At 52.8% G+C, this 21,848-nt stretch overlaps 7 protein-coding genes across 7 annotated transcripts; 4 read left to right on the forward strand and 3 right to left on the reverse strand.

The window, feature by feature from the left end:
- Window positions 1-1,433: 1,433 nt before the first annotated feature.
- On the reverse strand, window positions 1,434-2,275 carry J4E84_010750 (uncharacterized protein; the record flags this gene model as incomplete). Its single annotated transcript, XM_049393305.1, has 2 exons — window positions 1,434-2,030; window positions 2,084-2,275. 2 exons carry the CDS (start codon window positions 2,273-2,275, stop codon window positions 1,434-1,436), a joined length of 789 nt encoding a protein of 262 aa, XP_049239029.1.
- Window positions 2,276-4,112: 1,837 nt separating this feature from the next.
- J4E84_010751 (uncharacterized protein) lies at window positions 4,113-6,064 on the reverse strand (the record flags this gene model as incomplete). Its single annotated transcript, XM_049393306.1, has 2 exons — window positions 4,113-5,831; window positions 5,885-6,064. 2 exons carry the CDS (start codon window positions 6,062-6,064, stop codon window positions 4,113-4,115), a joined length of 1,899 nt encoding a protein of 632 aa, XP_049239030.1.
- Window positions 6,065-7,055: 991 nt separating this feature from the next.
- Window positions 7,056-8,685, forward strand: J4E84_010752 (uncharacterized protein; the record flags this gene model as incomplete). The annotated part of the gene is made up of 3 exons (XM_049393307.1): window positions 7,056-7,619; window positions 7,668-8,081; window positions 8,134-8,685. The coding sequence occupies 3 exons, from the start codon at window positions 7,056-7,058 to the stop codon at window positions 8,683-8,685; spliced, it is 1,530 nt and encodes a 509-aa protein (XP_049239031.1).
- A 291-nt stretch (window positions 8,686-8,976) lies between these two features.
- On the forward strand, window positions 8,977-13,836 carry J4E84_010753 (uncharacterized protein; the record flags this gene model as incomplete). Its single annotated transcript, XM_049393308.1, has 6 exons — window positions 8,977-9,100; window positions 9,153-9,783; window positions 9,834-9,893; window positions 10,201-10,275; window positions 10,437-11,020; window positions 12,131-13,836. 6 exons carry the CDS (start codon window positions 8,977-8,979, stop codon window positions 13,834-13,836), a joined length of 3,180 nt encoding a protein of 1,059 aa, XP_049239032.1.
- A 2,823-nt stretch (window positions 13,837-16,659) lies between these two features.
- On the forward strand, window positions 16,660-17,431 carry J4E84_010754 (uncharacterized protein; the record flags this gene model as incomplete). The annotated part of the gene is made up of 2 exons (XM_049393309.1): window positions 16,660-17,148; window positions 17,255-17,431. 2 exons carry the CDS (start codon window positions 16,660-16,662, stop codon window positions 17,429-17,431), a joined length of 666 nt encoding a protein of 221 aa, XP_049239033.1.
- Window positions 17,432-18,710: 1,279 nt separating this feature from the next.
- J4E84_010755 (uncharacterized protein) lies at window positions 18,711-19,736 on the forward strand (the record flags this gene model as incomplete). The annotated part of the gene is made up of 2 exons (XM_049393310.1): window positions 18,711-18,716; window positions 18,741-19,736. 2 exons carry the CDS (start codon window positions 18,711-18,713, stop codon window positions 19,734-19,736), a joined length of 1,002 nt encoding a protein of 333 aa, XP_049239034.1.
- A 322-nt stretch (window positions 19,737-20,058) lies between these two features.
- On the reverse strand, window positions 20,059-21,195 carry J4E84_010756 (uncharacterized protein; the record flags this gene model as incomplete). Its single annotated transcript, XM_049393311.1, has 1 exon — window positions 20,059-21,195. One exon carries the CDS (start codon window positions 21,193-21,195, stop codon window positions 20,059-20,061), a length of 1,137 nt encoding a protein of 378 aa, XP_049239035.1.
- Between the last annotated feature and the right edge of the window lie 653 nt (window positions 21,196-21,848).

Consider the following 21,848-nt stretch of genomic DNA (forward strand, 5'->3'; position numbering starts at 1 on the left):
ATGTACGATGCACGCATCCACAACATCTACCACGCGAACGTCTTGGAGTGGTTGTCGTAAGAGCAATCCTCCAGGGCTGTCCTCCGATGATCTCAGTAATGGTAGGCTTCCGAGCCAAATTCGTTGTTGTCTCCAGTCAATATAGGGATGGAGACGCGACATTAGTGCTCTGGTGTTTTTCTCTGGCTCAGAAGATGATGACACCCCTGCATTGAAAAAGGCACGATCAATGAGTCGGTGTGTTGTGTCTACTATATATTCGTGGTTGCCCGCAAAAGGCTCTTGTTTGCCATTAACACTGACGAAGAACATGTAGAGAATGCAGCGCACGAGTCCGTCGCCACTGTCACTACGAAGTTCGAATTTGACGCTGTCGGCATCTTGGAGGTCCAGTGTTTCTCCGTATCCTTTACTGGAGTCTTGCGCCGCTGAGATGACGGAATGGCAAAAGTCGCAATGACCCTGATTGTTGTGACAGTGTTTGAGGCGGCCGTCCCATTTTATTTGGCCACGGCAGGTGAGCAAATGCCAAATACGGAAGTGGTGACAGACCTCGCACAAGCGTAAGGAAGGATCCAGCTCCGTATTGTCGCATTTTGGACAGGGTTCATGGAGTAAAAGAAAGGCGTCGTCATATCGAAAAAAGCCTTCAGTATCCATGCCATTTGTACTGAGGCGAATTCCATTCAACTGACATGTTTGACAATTTACGTCGTTTCGAGTGACTTCCATTATGATGAGCGCAAGGACGAAGATCAAGTTTCCATGTGAGTGGTCTCAGAAATCGCAAGATCGATGGGGTAGGTGGATTCCAAAGAGGTGACGTTGTTGTGTTGGTGAAAGAGCGGACCGAGAAAGGCAATGAAGATGATGGTGTCGCGTCAGAGCCGTGGCCTGAACCTGTTGAGCTAGGCAGTTACCCCTCAACGAACGTGGGGAAGCTGCGACAACTGGGCCTGACGAGGTCACAGTGCACCCTGCCGCTTACAATGCCTCAAAGTCACTCAGAGTGCATATTCGAAAAGCGATCTATCTTTCCGCGCACGAGCGCATGCGGATCCGTAGATTTAGTAAACTATAGACTACATGAGCGTGCATTGGCACGATGAGAACATCTAGCGTGCTCTCTGGGTGGCTTGTTAAGCCATTGTCGTAAGGCGCAGGCAGTTGCCTCGTTATTCCCCAGCATAAAACCCATGGGCAGCTCCCATACCAGCAGCAATAATACCCGTCATAATATCCCAAAGAGCGGAAACCAGCCTCTAAACACGAGGCCAGTTGTAGTTGATAGAACAAGATAAGAAAGAAGATTCGTAATCATAATATGCACAGAAGAAAGAGGTTGAAAAGGCGCATCGGCACACTGCGATAGAAGATGCAAGGATGCAGGTGTCGATGACGGAACAATGGTATCCAGGAAGATAGTGAGGCACTTAGGAGCGGATGACGACACCCTGGCGGCGGGTGGTCTTCTCCTCGTACACGTACTCGTCCTCGGAGGAGCAGTCAGATGAGTCGTCAGAGTATCCGCAGCGAGCACCACCGCAGTCGAGCTTGACGCGGTCACCAGCGCGGGTGATTCCGTAGCGTTCGCATGTGCAGCATGAGCTACCAGAGCTGACACTGGACGGGCTGGAGCTGTTGGTGGAGCGGCTGGTGAGCGAGGGAACGTCGGAGCCCTCGTCGGAGTCGTAGTCTGAGTCGTCGGACGACTCCTCGATTTGCTGCTTGGCAAAGCGGCGGTTGAGATCCTCAAGAGTGGTCTTGTCGTACTGGGTGTTGATGACCTGGCGGGTCTCGTGTGGGCGCTGGGGCTTGGGCGCGACGATGCGCTCTGGGCTGAGGCCACGGCCCTTGGGGATGGTGGCGGTCGAGACGCGGCGGGACTTGCGGTCTGAGCTGGAGGTGGTTGTCTTGGAGCTCGACTTGGCAGCGGGGATGTCGATGATGTTAAGCTTGCGGCCAGTGGTGGGTTCGGTGGTGTGGTCCTTAGCGGGGTCGTGCGAGACGTGGTAGCCGTCGATGATGTACTGGGCAGATGTTAGCTTCTAGTTCACCATGCAGTGCTAGAGGAGAGACATACGTAGTACCAGTAGCGCTGTCCCTGCTTCAAGGTCTGTCCTTGGAACTTGAAGCATCCGACCCAGCCTCCGGACTTCTTGGGGTCCTTGGAGAGCGGGAGCTGACCCTGGTAGCCGTCCCAGGAGCCGAGCAAGTGCACGGTCTTGCAGTTGGAGGAAGTGCGGAGAGTGAAGTTAAGCTGGATAGCGGCCATTGTGATGTTGTTTCGTTCTTTCTGTTGTAAAGATTGGTATTATGATGTAATCGTTTCTTTCGAATTCGTCCGATGCCAAACTAATGGATAGACGTCAAGATTGCTGAAGAAGCTGTGTGTTGGGAGTTTCGTAAAGGTTTGCGAGTATTGCGTTGTCGTTGTGAGTTTGAAAGTTCGTTTCGAGCAAGTAGAACTGTGTATTACGTGAAAGTGGACCGGCCACAAAGAATTGGATTATTGTAAAAGGGTGGGTATAAAGGTCGACGGTGAGGTAGTGGGAATTAAATGGCACCAGGCCTGGAGAGTAGAGGGGGAGAAGGGGAGGGGTAAAAAGAATAGACAAAAGACGAACACAACAGCTCTGAACTTGACACACTTGCTGAAGAAAAAAAGACGAGATGTGAGCGGCGCCAGGCCTACTTATCTATAGACACAGCATCGCACAGCTGCTGAGCGACCATTGGGCGTTAGCGAGGGGCTGGCAGGCCGGCACATTGCACTACGCCAACTATGGGCCAGGTCTCGCTGCACCCGGTAGCGATTGATTACCTGCGCTGCGTAGACACGCCATGTTCGCAGGGTGTAAGCTGGTAGCGGGTGTGGAGAGCAGTCTATCGAATGTACGGCGAGCGCTTGATGGTGAAGCGGGAGTGGTGGGCGGGCTTGACGTGTGTAGCCGGGCGTCTTGCTTCTGCGCCCTCATTCGCCAACGCGGGCGGGGAATACATAAGTGGGCCGTCACGTAGCGCACGGGCTTGGGGTGAAAACACCACACCAATGAGCAGCAGAGAACAGGTGAGCCATGTGATGCCGGGATGTGCAAGGTGCAGATAATCGCCTGTCACACTGCATAACAGTGCATTTTCGACGGGGGAACTGTGGCTCGAGGGCTGACGACAGATGCAGAGAAATTTGCTTTCCAAGGCTGCTACCTTGATCGCGCTGCAGCTATCCTCCCTGCCGCATAGAGACCTATTTACAGCCATTCTGCATCCGCATCTCGGCCTCTGCCCAATCACTGGAGCTGTGCTCATATCATCCATCACCTAATGTCCCGAATGAGGACAATGGGCGGCTAATAAACTTAGTGGCTTGCAACGCCGTCCAACCACAACACCACATCACCAACCTCAGGAATGCTGGAGGCGGAGCGAGCAATTTTTACGGCCACACTGCGGTCACAATGTGCGCCATGTGGAGGGAAACCGGTGTCTCTCGTGATGATGTGCAGAGGTGCATGTGAAGACTAGAGATTGAACGAGTGCAGAGTTGTCAGCAGGAATGACGGGCGGGCGGGAGGATTCAGGTACGCGAAGCGACCGAGGACGATAACATTATCGATGCCCAACTATGAGCACTTCCACCAAGGCATGTCACTGCGTCGGATACGCAGCCCCTTGGGCACACAAGAAGCAGGGGAGACGCTGTGTTGCTGCTGTGCCATGGCCCATTCGCACGATGAGGTAGGTCATTTCTCATAGACGTCCTTCAAAATCAAGACCGTTCACAGTCGCGCATTGACTGAACCTGTGCGAGCTCGTGAGTGGGCCTGGCGAGACTTGATAGTCCAGCCGAGGAGGGCCTCAGGATACGCGCCGTTACCCAGTGCATAAGGGCCACAAACGCACTGGCATCTATGACCTACCCAATAGAGGAGAGCATGGGTCACGCCCATCATTCACTCCACCGACCGACTCCTCAACATGCAAGCCTCGCATATAACTGGAAGCCAGTTGATGGCATGATCTTGCATGACCAGCCGCCGATGCAGCCTCGAGTCGCTATCAAGTCCTAGTTCACGGTGCCATCGTGAGGATCGCACATGCTCCAACCTAGTCTAGCAGCCTAGAAGATTTGCCAGCTCCTCTGGCGTCAAGGTGCTTTTTCTCCTCTTTGGCCTCCCACTGATTCGTGTCTTGACGGGAGATCTAGGTGCCCGCTTCTTAGGGTTTTCGTCGGACACTTCGGTGCTTTCGTCCGTCTTCTTGGTGGAGATGTCTCCGTCGGTTACAGCGGCTGCTTCCGCGGCCTCTCGTAACTTGTCTTGGACCGACAGCTTCGGCGATCGCTCGTCGGGATGGGCACGTGGGCTCGACAAGCGCTTCTTGGTCTGTCGTAGATTGTCAGATCTGTTGAGGGATAGGTGTGGTGCTGCTGGGCTGGAGATTGTGGAGAGAGTGGACGTAGAGGGAAAGATGTCACAACGTACATGGCGTGGTCTGTCTTGACTCGTTGGTCTTGACGCTCGTTCTTCAGAACGAGGTGGTTTGGCTGCAGAGGATGGCCGACTAGCCTTCTCCGCATCGACTAGATCTATCCCAGACGTGTGTGCGTTCTCTCCATCCACCTGAGACGGTGTATTCGGTATGGACGCTGAGAAGGCGACTTTGCGGGGCGATCGACTGGGCGACTTGTTGCCGTTGGTCTCCCTCAACGCTGGCTGGCTGGGTTGCAACTTGATGCTGAAGACATCGGGCCCAGTTGTCTTGTCTGTTCTCGCGTGTGGATTGGGTGAGGGCAAGTAGACGGCCTCGTCTTGCTCTTCTGTATTGTCCACGTCTTCTTCCAAGGCTGAGCTTGCAGCTTCCTCGGCCTCGCTTTCTTCGTCAATCACGGAGAATCCTTCCCTGTCGACCGTCTCGAACCCTTCGCCAAATCCTAGTCCCATCCTAAGCTCCTCGAGATTGATGGTGTCGCCATTGGTCATGCGCTTTCGCCAGGAGTCCATGAGGAGGAACGACTCCCGCAGCCGCGCCTCCATCTTCTCCCAGCCCGCCCGCAGCCTGTGTATCTCCTCCTCGCGCATCTCGACCTCGTCCACTGCTACAAAGTTTGGATTTGTGAGGAGGTTCTTCAGGTTGTCCAAGACCGTGTCCATGTCGTCGGCGAGAGTCTCGTAGTCGGTAGGCAGCGTGTGCAGCATGTCCTGTTGCGTGTCGTCTTGCTCGTCGCCCGCGACCGAGGCGTCGTCTGCGTCTTGTTTGCGATTGACTTCGGGCATGCCTTGTAGCTCTCTCAGCGTCACCAGGGCGCTCCGCACGAGGCCAATAAGGTTGTCGTTTTCGTCGCTCAAGCTCTGGCTCAGCTGGGTCAAGAACTCGGTCGTCTCCTGCTTCAGGCTGTATTCGGGGTCGTCGACATTGGGCGACTCGTCGCGCGCATGGCCTGTGGCGGCGCCCAAGCCTGTGCTGCCGGGGTTGATGGTGATGCTTGCGCCGACGAGGCCCGTCTTGTTGCCGCGCTGCTGGCTCGTCAGGTGGCTCTTGAGCCGTGCAATCTCCTTGTCGCGCTTGCGCACGTCGTTGGTGCAGCTGGTGCGCACTTGATCGACCGTCGTCTTGAGGCGCTGCATCTCGGCGCGCAGCTTGCGCGCCGACGACTCGGCCGTGTGCAGGGCTTTGCGCGCCGACTGCTCTTGCGCCTGGGCGAGCGAGAGCTGTCGCGATAGGTCGGCATTGCGGTTGTGTTGCTTCTCGAGGGCGGCCGTCTGGCGCGTCGACTCGGCGCGCAGGCTTCGCAGCGTGTCGGCGCTGGATTCGCGGTACTCTTGGTCGCGCTATCTGCTTATTAGGACCCTCTCCACCAGAACGTGAACGTGCATGTGCCTACATCGCGCTTCAATATCAGGTCGTGCACCAGGTTGATGATCTGGGCCATGGTGGCCTCTTTCCCCCCTTCTCCCCTCGACGGATGCGCAAACTCAATGGGCGTGCCATTGCGCAACAACCCCCGCGCAAGCAGCAGGTTGTTGATGTACGTCGACGCCGTCTTGAGATTGTACGAGTCCATGGTGAGTGCAGCCGTCGTGGTCGGCTACCGGCGGCGTCGTCGGATGTGGCGGCGTTGTGAGCTTGTCGGCCACTGTTTGTTTATCCCTGGGTTCCGATGCCCAGGTAGGAGGTAGAAGGAGCAACCGAACAAGCACGGACCTACGCGTTCCGATCCTTCCGCCACGACTCCATGCAATGTCGACGTGATACGACGACGTCCACCTTCAGCCAGCCCGTCACAGCCGTGCATGCAGCCTCTTCGTGTCCTTCTCGCATCATCACCATCGTTGCATCCGCCTGCACCCGGCTTCACCTCCACTCGCGCTTCAGCAATTATCGTGATTACAAGCGACATACATATACTTCTCTAGCGTATCTGTGCGTGCCTCTCGTTTCGCATGGCCCAGAAGTTTAATGCCACAGACGTGTTTTTCCCCTGAGGTCGGACTCGGACTCGGTCCCACCATCAGCGCACCCCACCATGACCGTCGATGACAATTATACGCACTGCTTGTCTGACAAACCTTCGGGTTCCGAGACTGCCAGTCCTGCAATTCGGCACTCAAGTACCGTTTCCAATACTGGGCTCGCCTTATCCTATCCAGGCTAAATACCCATTCCAGCAAACCATATAGTTTTACGACGGTGTGCGTCGATTCCCCTCAAATGTCGGGCCCATTGCCGTAAGCTTCGCAGGGACTCACACATGATCTGCACTCAATTCCTTATTTCATGCGTCGCCATTGGAGGGGGTTTGCCGTATTTTACGATTCTTCCACGCGACCTGCCCTAGCCATGGTTCTCCCCAGCTTGTGTACATGTGCTGCTCTCTGCATGGCTGCCATGGCGTCCGGAACCAAGACCGGGGACAGCTAAACCTAACGTCGAAGAAGCCCACATTGTAGTACTTAAGGCACATCGCTCATCAAGAGGTGGTCTGTAGGCTGCGTTCGTTCTTCTGCGCTTTCGTCCATCTTTCGCTCGTTCCTTACACTCATTCACTTCCAGACATGGACAAGTTCACCTCTCTCGCTCTTGCGACTCTCCTGTTAGGAGCCCAATCCGCCTTTGCTATTCCCACAGAGGCCACTACCAAAGCGTGTAACGAAATCAACAATGCTCTTCCAGGAAAAGTCCTCACTCCGGGGCTTCTCAAGCTCGAATACGCACATGAGACGCAGCAATACTGGGCTACCAATCTCCGCGAAGTCGATCCTGCATGCATCGTTCAACCAGACTCTGCCCAAGATGTGTCCATTGCTATCAAGATATTGAACAAGTACCCGACTGTCAAGCTTGCTACACGGAGCGGAGGTCACGATCCAAACAAGCAACATGCTGCGGTCCAAGACGGTGTTCTCATCGCCATGACCAATCTAGTCGGAGCGACGTACGACGCAGCAGAAGATGTTGCATACGTCCGACCCGGTGGCGAATGGAACGACGTCATTGGCGACCTCGAGAAGAGCGGCGTGGCAATCGCTGGAGGACGACTCGGTCTCGTCGGTGTCGCTGGTCTGCTGCTGGGTGGAGGTCTTTCATTCCTCGGTGCTCAAGAGGGTCTTGCAGCCGATGTCAGTTTTTCGCTATATGCAAAGGGCAGCTATGCTAACAAGCGATAGAACATCATCGAATGGGAGACTGTTATGGCGAACGGGTCTGTCGTCAACGTCAACGCCGCAAAGCATCCCGACCTTGCGCAAGCTATGCGTGGTTCCGGTAGCCAGTTCGGTATTGTCACCCAGTTCAAGACTAAAGTCCATCACATGGGCGACGTCTGGGGTGGCTCGTGTGTCTTCGACGACTCAAAATCCGACGCACTATACGCTGCTTTGCACAACTTCATGGCACACGGTGCCGAAGACCCCAAGGCGGCCATCATTCTTACGGACCTCGTAGTCGCAGCTGGAATCAAGACGAAAATTCTCTTTTCCTTTTACGACAACCCTAAGCCACCTACATCGGGTCCATTTGCCGATTTCTTCAAGATCGTTAACCCTTTGTGTCTACCCAAGACACAAAAGTACTCTGAGCTAGTAAGTCTATAATCTAACTTCAATGTGCCGTACAAGAACTAACAATTCCCAGCTGAAGGCAAACGGCGAGCCAGTCCGACTCTTGAACGCCCGCGCATTCTTCCGTACTTACACTGTCCCATACATTGCATCCCGGCCTCAGATGTACAAGGAGATTCGCGACAAGCTTGCTGAACTCACTGGTATCTTCCTCAACACCCTACCTGTCGTTCGCGCTATCCAGTTCAGCGTTGACTTCCAACCTCTTCCATCCCGCTTTGGAAAGATGTCCGAGTCCAAGGGCGGAAACGCCATGGGACTTTCGTCCTCCGACCCTGACCGCATCATCCTAATCTACCAAGGAGCGTGGAACTTGCCCACAGACGACGCTCTTGCGTTTGGCATCGCCAGGGAATTGACGGCTTGGTTGGACAAGGTCGTGCCTCAATGGATAGCAGAAGCGGGTATGCCAAGCGACATGTACATGCCATTGTTCATCAACGATGCCATGTGGGACCAGCCAGTTTTCCAGAGCTACAAGGATTACAACAAGTTTAAGGCATTGCAGAAGAGTGTTGACCCGAAGGGCTTGTGGAGCACCAGGGCCGGTGGCTTTAAGTATTAGGCCCTTGACGCCAACGTCATTATTATCCAGTACATACAATAATGTGTATTTTAAATATGATCATGTCAATTGCATCTTTCGCACGCTTGCTGCCGTTAGTCAGTCGCATACTGAGAGCAGAATAGGAAGGTGTTCTTGAAGCAGCGGGGCCACTATACTGAAAGCGGGGTAGTCGTACCTGGGTGTCTGACTCCATCACTACCAGTATGACTGTCTTGCACACACGTCGACTACAAAAGCTCTTTCATCTTCTTGTCTCGCCGCAAAATTTCTGTCTACTACTAAGGCACGATGGCTCAAACGCTCCAGTTCACCAGCTACGAGCATGAAGATGCCTGGGACGTGAACTGGCTGCGGGTGGATGACACCCATGAACTTTACTATCAACAGTTTGGCAAGAAGGACGGAAAGCCTGGTAAAAGTGCCAGCCATGTTGTCCAAATTTCCTGATAGTTAACGCTTTGCAGTCATCTACCTCCATGGTGGGCCTGGCGGGAACTGCTCCAAAACCAACACCGTCTTCTTCAACCCCTCTGAATACCGAGTCGTTCTGCTCGACCAGCGAGGCTGTGGTCAATCGCGCCCTAATGCCAACACAACAGACAACACTACTTGGCATCTCGTCGAAGACATCGAAAAGCTGCGCAAGCATCTGAAGTTTTCCAAATGGCACATGGTCTTTGGTGGCTCCTGGGGATCCACACTCGCTCTAGCATATGCGCAAACACACCCCGATAGTGTAGGTAGTCTAGTCCTGCGTGGCATCTTCACCGTGCGAGACATCGAACTCAAGTGGACCAACCATGCAGGCGGCGCGCAAATGCTGTTTCCCGACCGCTGGGAGGACTTTATCAAGTTTTTACCAGAGGAAGAACGTTCCGATCATATCGGCAACTACCACAAACGCCTCATGTCTTCGGACTCGTCTATCAGTCATCCCGCGGCTGAGGCGTGGAACACGTGGGAGCTATCAATCAGCACCCTGTATCCTGACCCACACGCGTACAAGAAACTGAAAGAACCAGCCTATCTGCTCGCACATGCTAGGATGGAGATCCACTACTTCATCAACAAAGCATGGATGGAAGACGGGCAGCTGTAAGTCTTGGCTGTACGGAATGCAGATGATTACTGACTTCGTCCTGCAGGTTGAGGAAGGAGAACGTGGACCGGATCCGGAACATTCCGACGACCATCGTGCAGGGCAGGTACGATGTTGTCTGCCCGCCGGTTACAGCCTGGGAGTTGTACAAGCAGTGGCCGGAGAGCAGATTGCACTTCATAGACGACGCTGGGCACAGTGTTATGGAGCCCGGGACGAGAAGGAAGTTGACTGAAGTGTGCGACGAATACGCGTCTCTGAGCATCTAGCCCTATGCAGCCGCGGAACCCGTGTTAGGCTAGCGTTGTTGTGAGACATCACGATCCGATGAATTTGACGGAAAATTAAGCCGTGCTTGAGCATCGCAGCTTTGGTTTTACGGGCCGTTTATGTGTTGGCTGACTAACGCCAAGACTGCCTGCTAAAGCCCAGAAGACTGCTGGGGCCCGCGCAAACGTCGCACGCAGCACCAGCAGTCTTCATTCTATGTGAGTGACGTAATGGACCATGGCTACGACCGCGCCCATCTCGACCACGACGCCACCCGCAGCTATCGATAACCACGAACGGGTACGCGCATACGAGATCGCCGCGTGAGAATTGCCAGCCGACGTCACATTGCCGATTCCTGTTGCTAACACGGCCCTAGATATCTCTCTGCCGCGTCGTTCCCCTTCCACATCCCAGAAGGACCGCCGTCCGAACCAGTCCCCAGCAGCGACATAACCCTCAACGCCCTCGTCCAGCATGGCGTGCACAAGATGGACTGCGATCGCGCATTCCTTTCGCTCATTGATAATCGAAATCAATTCATATGCGCAGAGATGACGAGGCACCAGTCGCTTTCGAGTGCAGACCCGGCCGAGCCGCTCTTGCTGGGTACTTCGCGAATCGCTCTCGAATGGGGCGTCTGCCCATTCACCATGTGCATCTTCCAGGGCAAACCAGTGCCTATGCCGGACAGTCCCTATATCATTGCCGACAAGTCGTATTTCTGCATAAAAGACTTTCGCCAGGTTCCCACATTTGCCGAGCGCCCGTTCGTGGCTGGCTACCCACACATGGTTTCATACCTCGAGATACCGCTGTTTGCAATGTCTGGGCACATATTGGGCAGCTACTGTGTTGTTGACAGTAAAGAACGGGACTTCCTGCATCCCAAGTCTCTGAGCACTCTTCGCGAAACTACCTCGGCTATCAGTGCATACCTCGATATGCGACGCGCCGAAGCTTGTAAGTCTCGATCTGCTGAGATGATGCAAGGTCTTCGCCGCTTTGTAGCTTCAGATGACATGGTTCCAAGGTCTGTGGCCCCTGTGCGCTCTGGAGCTCACACAAGCCAATTCGACCTAGATGTTTTTGGCGCCGCCTCGCGAAGAAAACCTGACAAGAAGTTGTCCGACGGTACAAATCCAAGCGTCACCACGTCAGACCATGTCCAGTCATTGCCTGTTTGCGATACATCTGTTATCGTTTCGCCCCAACATAATGTCTCAAAACGGGTCAAATCTGACTTTGCTACTCAAGTCGACACTCTCTTCATGAGAGCCGCAGATAGTATTGGCGATGCTATGGGTCTGGATGGCCTAGTCTTCTTTGACACTGTTTCAACTGGCACCCGAAACAAAGGTTGTCAGGTACGAGACATGTCTCCTGACAATACATCTTCGCCAACATGCGATCTCTTTGCGGTACCTCTGTCCTATTACCACAGAGATAACGCCCCCGGACAGCTGAAATTGCGTCAGTCGCTCATCCAGCGCTTAACTGCCAAGTACCCTCGAGGGCATGTCTTCGCAGTCGATGAACAAGGGGTCTTCCAACACGATTGCGATGACGAACTTGACTCTGGTGCGGATGACAGATGGAATGACCTCTTCAGTTTATTGCCAAAGACCCGCTACGTAATATTCCTGCCTATGTTTCACTATTCAAGAGAAGCTTGTTACGCAACCTGCCTAGCCTGGGTATCTGACACCGGCAAAACACTTGATACTGGCGATGTCAATTCATTGACAGCTTTCGGTAACTCACTGATGGCTGAGGTCTTTCGCTTAGAAGCATGCGAAAATACACTTTCCAAGTCGGATTTTGTTTCGACCATCAGTCACGAGTTACGAAGTCCCTTGCATGGCATTTTGGCCAGCATTGAGCTGATCCAAGAAAACTGCCAGGGATCTGGTTTGATGTCGGAGATCTCCATGATTGAGTCTTGTGCGGTTACTCTTCTCGATACATTTGACCATCTGTTGGAATATTCCAAAGTGAATAGCCGTGCCAGCGTTGGACAAAGAGGCGGAAATGGAGATCTTCGTTCCACCACCCACGTTCATCACGGTGCAGTAACTGTCGACTTGGCTTCTATGGTCGAAGATGTCATTGGGACTGTTTCTGTAGGTCATGACCATTCTTCGCGCCTCTCTTCTGGACTTAATAAAGAGCGTCAAGATTCGTTGGCTGGATCGCCCGCAACGGCACAAACCGAGCCTGTCGTCGTCACCACACGCATTGAAAAGGCCCGTGATTGGACCTTTGTCATTGACAAGGGTGCTTGGAAGCGCATTTTACTTAATGTCGTCAGCAACGCATTGAAGTATACCAAGTCGGGCTACATTCACGTAGGTCTAGCATTTGTGGAGGCTGCCGATGACAGTCAGTCACAAATCAGTCTTTCTGTGACCGACACGGGTGTAGGCATGAGTGAGAATTTCCTCAAGTACCATCTCTTTACACCCTTCACTCAGGAGAATCTACTAAGTCCAGGAACTGGGCTAGGTTTGAGCTTAGTGAAGAGCATCGTGGAGTCACTACATGGAACTATATCAGTCTCTAGTCGTTTGGGCAAGGGAACGAAGATCATCATCAACATTCCGGCTAGTCAAACGGCGCAGAGACCAAATGCGCCACGTAGTGAGAACGTTTCCTCTCACGAATGCCTGCGCGGGAAGGCAATCGGTATGCTCAGTCTCTCTCTACCCGAAGAGCAAGGCAAAGAATTTGCACCCTCTATCGATTCGCCACCCGAAGCGCTGGAGCGGGCCGTTCAAAATATCTGCCAGGATCGCTTCGGCATGAGGTTCACCACTGTTTCCACAGACACACTTCCGGTTCTGGATGTACTCCTCATCGATCACCATGCCATCTCTTCGACACTCACGTACGACTTGAAAACATTGTTCCCTACGTATACTGGAGGGACTTACCCGGTCGTGGTCGACCTGCGTAATATTAAAGGCGCACCTCCGGAATCTGGCACTAGCAAGCCCATGCACACAGCACTAGTCACTGCAAACTCGCTTGGACCTGCACTCATCTCGGCTGTGAAGGATGCCACTACCAAGGAGATGGCAAACCCAGCGCCGTTCATAGAAGTCAGAAGCAGACCTGACATGGAGCCAACAGAGCAATTAGAACATGCCGACACAGTCCTAGAGCCAGATCCACAAACCAAAGTACTTCCACACCGCAGCTTATCGTTGCAGCGTGTGACACTAGCCGACGCCGCCACAAGTCCTGCTCTACAAGCACCATTACCAACACAAGCACCTACCCCGCTTACAAGCAGCCCGACATGCCGATTCCGCCGTCTGCTCTTGGTAGACGATAACCCCATAAATCTAAAAATGCTTTGCGCCTTTGCAAAACGCCTCGGCGTACCATATTCCAGTGCCACCGACGGCGCAGAAGCGGTGCGTCTCTATCAAACCGCCACTGAGCAAGAGGACCCAAAAGCAAATTATGACTGCATTTTCATGGACATCAGCATGCCAGTTATGGATGGCTTCCAGGCCGTCTCAAAGATTCGTGGAATCGAACATGGTTTGATGGAAAAATGCATACCAAGACAGTCCGATGACGCTGCGAGACATGGTCTAGATGGTACTCTAGAGGATGAGAGAGGTACCCGGGCGTACATCTTCGCATTAACGGGACTTGGTAGCGAGAAAGCGCGAAAGCAAGCGAAGAATAGCGGTTTTGACGAGTTCCTTCTCAAGCCAGTGAGGTTCAAGGACGTCCTACCGTTGTTGGCACGTCTGCCGACTGCATGAGGGCTATGGGTCATCTGCCACATTGAATGCAGACCTCGTTCTGGGGGCGTCAATTTCATTTAGTCTATGTAATATGCTGGCGTTCAGATTTTGGGGAAGCTCTACTAAGAGCATATGGATGTAATAACGACCTTGGGGATGAGGCTTCGGTAGCACCGCTTGCTCAACATACGAATAATTTCAGAACAGTGATAACATCGTGAGTAGGCGCTACTCACTGACGGCTGTCTTGCAGTGACCTAAGGGTAACCGATGTTGTTTTGGCTGGCCTTCATCATGTCTGTCAGTGTTTGCTTTTCCATGTCTTGTAGCAAGGCGCTTGCAACTCGGTTCAACCCCTCCGACGGCAGCGAGAGGAGCTACGAAAGCCCGCTCTGTAATTGCAAAGAACGAAAAAGTAAAGAAACACGGGCGGGAGGCTGGAAGTAGAAGGTGCTGTTCTGCTTGGAGGACTAGGAGCTTAGTCTCGACCAAACATCTATAATGGTAGATGCTGTCATGCGGAGGCGCCTCACGGCTTCGTGATACCTGAGGGATAGAGAGCTGGATCGCATTCTTGTTGGCGGAGCTCGATATTGAGGTGACGTTGTGGCGCCGTCACATGGATGAGGACTGTCTCGTTTGTGGTCTTTGCTTGACGTTTGTTGGTGCGTTAATGATGGGGTTGGAGTCTGAGCGCCTAGTTGAGGACTACCCAGGCATGTTATATGCACACGCACTTGTAATTGAGGTTCATGGTAAGTCTTCCACTCACTGCTGTACGTGGCCGTAGTCCGTTTGGAGGTCTGTAGAAGTACGGCCGACTTCACAAAAGACTGGCTCGTACATGAAAGAAGCCAGTAAGAATCAATCAGCGTATTGAGCCCGACTCAGTACAACATCAAAGTGAGTTCTGCCCAGTGGCGTCAGGATGTGGAGTTTAGCGTTCTGTGCCAAAGCCTTCAGCCTAGGCACGCGCAAGTTACATTGCAGTGCAGACAGTACGGAACACCCGGCATCGTGCTTTCTACTGGTGTAAATTGCCAACATGCTTTTTCGTTCTCGTTGCTTTGTTCATGGAGGCTATTTAGAAGTTTGGTAGCTTACAGGGTTGGTCACAACGGTCGCGAGTGAATACCCGCAGCAAATGCGCCTCTGCAATTAGTTGGTGGGTAAGCACAAGCTGGCATCACATCAAGTACGCCGGCAATATACCGGTGGTTTTTGCGGCTAATGGTGTTGGCCTAAGGTACGATCTCACTAAACTTTGAGCTGACGTAGCTATCTGGGAAGGATCGGCCGATTTATACCTATCTGGTCATTCACTCTTAATACCATGTCTCTCATTTCCTAATCGACATGTGTTGAGTATTCCGGTCGCTACAAATCAGCAGAAATTGTGCAGCGAAGTCGCCGAAGTTGAGCTACCATGAGAGCACAGGAGCTAGCTCCTCGCCAAAGTATAGGAGCTGTCTGTACGGCTAGTGTCGGCGAGCGTCCGCGACTCAGCGGGCTCGGCATTATTCCGAGCCCTGACTTGGACAAAAGAAACAACAACACATCAGCCGGACCCTTTGTGTTGCTTTTGGCGGACCGCGCCACGCAGCGAACATGTCGCATTTCCCTTTTCCAGGTAGTCACCTGCATGCCGTTGTACATTATGAGACTAGATTGCCATCTACACGAGGGGCAACAAAGGCCTCCACGTGACTTGGCATTGGTTGCGGCCGCTCCGGACATGGAAAAAGCAGATCTGCATAAGGCTCGGCGACCCTACTTCGTTGCTGGGATTTCTGACTGGACGATCGTAGGTGCCTGCTTCTGCATGTTCGGGCGGCTGCATCATCGCACTGATGTTCGACGGCTACGCCCGCAGAAGGATCGCCGACCCGTAGATACCGCTACTACACTACACCCTTTCCAGTGGGGCGCCGCTTGCCAACAAAGAGCTACTAACTGAACAACCTCAGCTGAACTCGGGCACGTCGACAAGAAGCCTTGTTCACAGAAGGTAGCGATCTACTATGCTACTGCAAGGCTAATCTTGGCGCGGTGAAGCGATCGGGGTAGTCTGAGCTCACCCTACAAGTTGGGAAGTGACTTGAGCCCCTTAGCCCTGAGATCGGTTAGTGCTCTCTACCCAATACGGCGTCTCTTGATTCACTGGGAGTAAATTGTTGATCATGTATTAGACGAGAGTAGTGGGAATCGATGATCGCAATGCCATGTGCAGATTCAGCCGCAAAAGCCCCACTCGGCGATGGATTATGGCAGATCTCTCTGCCAGAGACGAGTTTGGTAGACCCTGTCGATAATCACTGTGAGGTAACATCAACCACAATACTGAGAGCAGAGTGGTTACCGACGATAGTTGAAAGCTGCTTCAATATGATGCGATAAAACATGTCAACTCATGCCATACTCCGATCAATGATCTTTTAGGATCAACGTCCAAGAACGTTTTGTCAACTGATTCAGAGGCCTACATGCAAACATCTGCGTGTGTTCGGTCAAGGCAAAGTGGGTTGTAGTGCATAGCCTCACCTGTCATTGAACTTTGTTCTTTCGATAGTAGCGTACGCTACACCACCCACCTTCTGGGTTATGGGCTTGATTGGCATTTCAACGCGGTGTCCAGGAGGATCAGCGAACCTAGTTGTCGTTCAGGACTACGGGAGGCATTTGCTCCGTTGACTCGAGCTTGGCTACATCGCACGTCGGGTATAAAGACACCGCAGTCTCCCATGAAAAGAAGGTATCGCACACCTTCATCTGCAATCATCACTCCTCACTTCTACCATCTACCACCAACAACCGCTTTCACAGCTTCTTCCCACCGCAATCATGGTCTCATTCCGCAACTTCTTCACCGCCGCCTTGGCCTTCTCCGTGCCCATCTCCGCTGCAATCACGCCTGCTGAGGTTGTCACCAACATTAAATCTATTACGACGAAGAGCATGGCGCTTCAGGCGCCGGCCAAAAGCGTCACCGTTATCAGTGGACAACTGCTGCTCGTCGGTCAGGGACCATTCCCCGAGATCATTAGGGGCTTCGCAGACATTGTAACTACCGCCACCACCGCCATCGCTCAGATGCAGGGCATGCCCAAAGAGCCCGCAGGCGCTTCTACTGATGCCGTCTTCGAAGCCTTCCGCGAAGTGAGTACCATCTGTTCCACAGATATTCATGTTGCTTACGACGAGAAACAGTTTGTCCGAGTTCATCAAGCGCTGCTCAACATCCTCATTGGCAAGGCCGGTTTGTTCAGTACTGTCCCTTTCGTCGGTGCGCCCGTTGCGGCTGTACTCAGGCAGATCGAGAAGGTCGTTGATGTAAGTCTTTCTTCTCTTGTAGTTTTCACGCCCAGCGCCCGCTCCGATACTATCTGTTGAACTCGAACGTAATTCCTTGAGTCTGCTCGCTAACAGCCTTTCGCAGACGATTGCCTTCATGTTGATTGATACCTTCGAGGCCCGCGCCGCAGACTTCAAGGATGAAGCAGGTGCCCTTTCCGGAACTCTTACTGTTTGCATCAACCAGTACCAAGGCATTGCCACCGGTATCACCAAGCGGAACCTCAGGTTCGCGCGCCGCGAGATGGTTGCTGCTGCTTAGATAGGCTTTCAGCCCAAAGATCACCAGGCGGAAAGCTCTCGGAGCTGAACGATGTCTGTGGATGGAGTGGGGGAGGAGTGTCGAGGACGATGGGCAGTATTTGTAAAACCTTAGAACGTCTCAGGACATTCATTACCACATGGTTGGCCATGTTTCTGTTTGACAGCTGCGCTTTACGGTCGATTGCATAGTCAATGTAAAGTCACTTTCGTCCAAAAGTCCACCATCACGATATGAGTGTTTTACATCTATTCATTGCCTCTGCGTATAAGTCGTAGGAACTTGTCACTAGCGCTCTTCTAACACCTCTCATCTCGGGTACATCTCTCTATGTTTATTACTCAGCAAGCGTCAGCGCACTTGCGGGACGGCTGGCTGCTGACGTCGATATTAGCGCCGGGAGACGGGTGGACACATCCTTCGGGCCATGGGTCCTTGAAGAGAAGCCAGCGAAACAAGCACCGATAAACAAAGTCTTCATATCTAGTCTCGGTGATGTTTGGAGTAGTTTGTGGGTGGAATGCCTGCTCAAGTGCAATTGAAGAAAGAGCGACACTCTCTTCTGGCCTAGCGTGGTGACATCATCCCTTCTTGTCTCCTTGACTGCTCCTTCCCTTCTTCATTCCTCTGTACATTCACCCAAAGAACACAATGCGTATTCTCTAGGTTCAGTCGTATTCTTTCAATACATGCTCGCGTACTGTTACCAGTGCGCGGCTAGCAGACAGATACGAGAGCGCAGGCTACATTCTCATAACCGTAGCTCGTAGAGCAACTGCAGGATAGTCGACAATATTCACTGGTGGTCTGACCAAATCATGTAGTCATCGTTGGTGCACGGACAGGCTTTATCATCTAGGCAGCGGTAGCTTTTGACCTCTAGACTACAGCAATCCTGGCTCTCTACGTTCGGTCAACATATATCGATCCCTCAACCTAGCATCATTTGACTTACCCTCTGGAGACCATATAGGCAATCGTCTGATCAGACCACCAGTGAAAAGACAAAATGGATTTGATCGAGCTTCCAGTAGAGCTCCTCAGTCGAGTATGTCGCTTCCTCGGACGAGCGTCGGGTACCAACAACAACAAGTATTCATACAAGAACAGAGACTTTGGATCGCTGCGATCGACATGCAAAGCCATCTACGCTAGGACCGAATTCGACGCAAGCATTCGGTACGGCCTCCAGGAATGCCGCTTTTATCTCGAGCCGTCGTCGCTTGCTCTCTTCCTACACTTGTCCCGTATCCCCGCCTTTCGCAACCGAATGTTGCGCATGACTGTATGCCCGCTCAAAAAACCCAAGACAATAAGCGACTACGAATGGTATCTGCTACACGAGGGCGAGTACAGCTTTGTGAGGTCTGATGAAGCTGCCCACATGCTCGCCCAATGTTTCCGACAACACCAAGACGCGGACTCTTTCATCGAGCTAGAGCTACCCTTTGGGACTCATATTGTCAGTGAACAGACAACTGTGCTACGAGCACTGCAACTTTCGCAGTTTCTAGAGAAGATCGCCTATGTCTACCTCTGGCTGGAGAACTCTCAGAAGCCCGGATGGGGGCTGTTTGCAGACTCGTTGTCAGAATTTCGACCTTGGATCATGAAAGCTGTCTTCTTAACACCAAATGCATACGGCAAAGATGTTGCGAAGAGTCGCGAAGTTGGAGCTCACATCAAGAATGTGCGCCCGGTCCATCCCGATGTATTAGAAGTTGTTGCTGCCACTACTAGTGTTGAGCGCCTACAACTCCTGGGATGCAACGGAGTTCCAGAGCTTCGGATATGCCATGGCTGCGAAAGTCTCTTCTCTACATATATGATGGCCCGCTCGTACGAGCATTTGCAATCTCTAGAGCTTTCCGACCTCTACCTAAGTGGTAGCCGACTCCGAGGATTTCTCAAGCGCGCCGAGAAATTGGTGTGGTTCGAGGCAACGGAAGCGACCTTAACGGACGGATCGTGGAAGTCGATATACCAGAGATTGAGGAAGCTACCGCTCTGGCATGTCTACCTCGGTCGAAATTACCAGAAACATGGGCCTCTCAAACCAGCCGTACTTCCCCACGCTTGCCGTGACGGCCACGCAAACAAGGGCAGAAAAGGAGCCTACCATGACAATATCAACGTGCTACTCGATGCTCTGATAACGCAATTTCACGTCTGTCGCGTGCACAGAGAACAGGAGTATCGTGGTCCGAAGTACTTCGAGGTCTGTTTCTTTGATATCCCGGAAATGCTCAAAGAAATTTATAAGAGCGATATACAGAGTTATGCTGTAGAGCTAGAAGGGAACTGAAACATCAGAGGCAACATCCATGAAAGCTTGTGGTTTAGGTAGCAAGACCACACTGTTGAGTAAAACGCTCAACACGAGATCTGTGAACTGTAGAGCAAAAGGCCGCCTGGTTTCAGTTGTTCATTATGTTACTGGCATGTGATGACGCGGCAATGTTGTTATATTTGATACATTTGATCTCACTGGGGTTGAACCGTTACTTCATAATACATACATGGATCAGCCGTTGAGACCTGATCAGACCACTTTTACACAACACCGTACTCATGCTTTCATCTCAGTACCAGCACCGCAAACTCCCCCAACCGAAACAAGACTCTTCTTACTTGCTAATGTCATCGCCCCAGACCTGCTTGGCAATCTCTACACTCAGCTTGACCTTAGCCCATTGCTCCTCCTCCGTCAACTCGTTACCCTCAGCTGTGGAGCTGAATCCACACTGGTGGCTGACGCAAAGCTGATCGAGACCCTTGGGGGCAATCTTAGCCGCCTCATGTAGCCTCTTGATGATCTCCTCCTTGTCGTCGAGGGTGTTCTTCTTGCTGCTCATGACACCGAGCACAACGACCTTGTGCTCAGGCAAATGACGCAGCGGGGAGAAGTCGCCAGATCGCGCATCGTCGTACTCGAGGAAGTAGGCGTCAACGTTGAGTTCCTTGAAGAGAACTTCTGAGACGGGCTCGTAGCCGCCAGAGGCGAACCACTTGGAGCGGTAGTTGCCACGGCAGAGGTGGATGCCGATCTTCATGTCTGCAGGTCGCTTCTCGATGGCCTTGTTGATGAGCTCGGCGTATTTGCGGGGGAGGGTGCTGAGGTCTTCGTTGCGTTCTTGCTCGGCGGCTTTGCGCATATCGGGGTCGCATAGGTAGGCCAGGTTGGTGTCGTCGAGTTGGACGAAGCGGCAGCCAGCCTTGTACAGGCTGTCTAGTTCCTCTTGGTATACGCGCGCGAGGTCCTCGAAGAAGACATCGAGGTCGGGGTATGCGGAGATGTCGATCGAGGCGCGTCCACCACGGAAGTGCACCATTGTTGGCGATGGAATAGCCACCTTTGTGCTCGCCTTGCCGCCATTCTCCTTGATCGCTTGCTCGAGAAACTGGAAGTCCTTGACCTGAATGGCCTCAGGGTGGGCCAGTTTTCCCTTCACGACCAGCGTTGGTGGCGAGAAGCCATCCTTGTGCCTGATGTTTCCCACTTGACCCTTCTCCTCGATACCTTCGACGTGCTTGAGGAAGTCGAGATGGAAGTATGCGCGGCGGAACTCGCCGTCGGTTATGGATCGGAGACCGCTCTCTATTTGCTTCTTTGCGACGTATTTGATGTGTTCGTCTTCGACATTGCGGAGCTCGTCGGCGGTGATCTCACCGTTGGCTGCTTTTGTACGCGCTTCGAGGACGGCTTTGGGGCGGAGGAAGGAGCCGACGTGGTCGGCCCGATATACACCAGTGGGAAGAGGCATTGTGTCTAGTTCTGTACGACGGTTAGCATGCTGTGGCACTATCGCGGCATCAACTCTTACATGAGATATTGTGGTTTTTGCTATGCAATAGTTTGTCCGTCAGACACAATGGTGCTGTAGTTTGGCTAGAGGCTTAGCAATAAGATGACGAGACGGGACGCATCTGCCGAAAATTCGTACACGGCCTCGTCGGTTCTCCATCGCATAACGACCCGTCCACGTCTAATCATGAAGCTAGTGGGCCACGGCAGTTACAATTTTGGGGCTAAGACCCTGAATTGGGGGCGCCGAGGAATAGCGGGCGCGGGCAACTTGCTCCGAAGGGAAGTCACACCGCGGGCGAAGGCTCGTAGAAAACATCAAACGCAGGCAAAGACCCTGTGTACATGAGACGCTCGCCATGGGAAACTTATCCCGTGGTATTGAGTAGTGCCGGTGGCTGTCAGCTCTGCAGCTTCTGGACCTGGAGGGGTTTGCATGACGTTCGGCGGGGTAACCTCACCAAACTCCAGTTCGCGACACCACACTCGGATTCACGGACCGTGCACCTACCCAAATGTCAAAAGTAGATGAAATTGGGTATATTGAAAGATGTACGATGAAGCAAGATAGAGGGTGTTACATGTGGCCGATAACCATACGAACGGTCGACC

The sequence above is a fragment of the Alternaria hordeiaustralica genome (genome assembly GCF_023758085.1).
Source record: "Alternaria hordeiaustralica strain BMP 2776 chromosome Unknown scaffold_45, whole genome shotgun sequence".
NCBI classification, from domain to species: domain Eukaryota; kingdom Fungi; phylum Ascomycota; class Dothideomycetes; order Pleosporales; family Pleosporaceae; genus Alternaria; species Alternaria hordeiaustralica.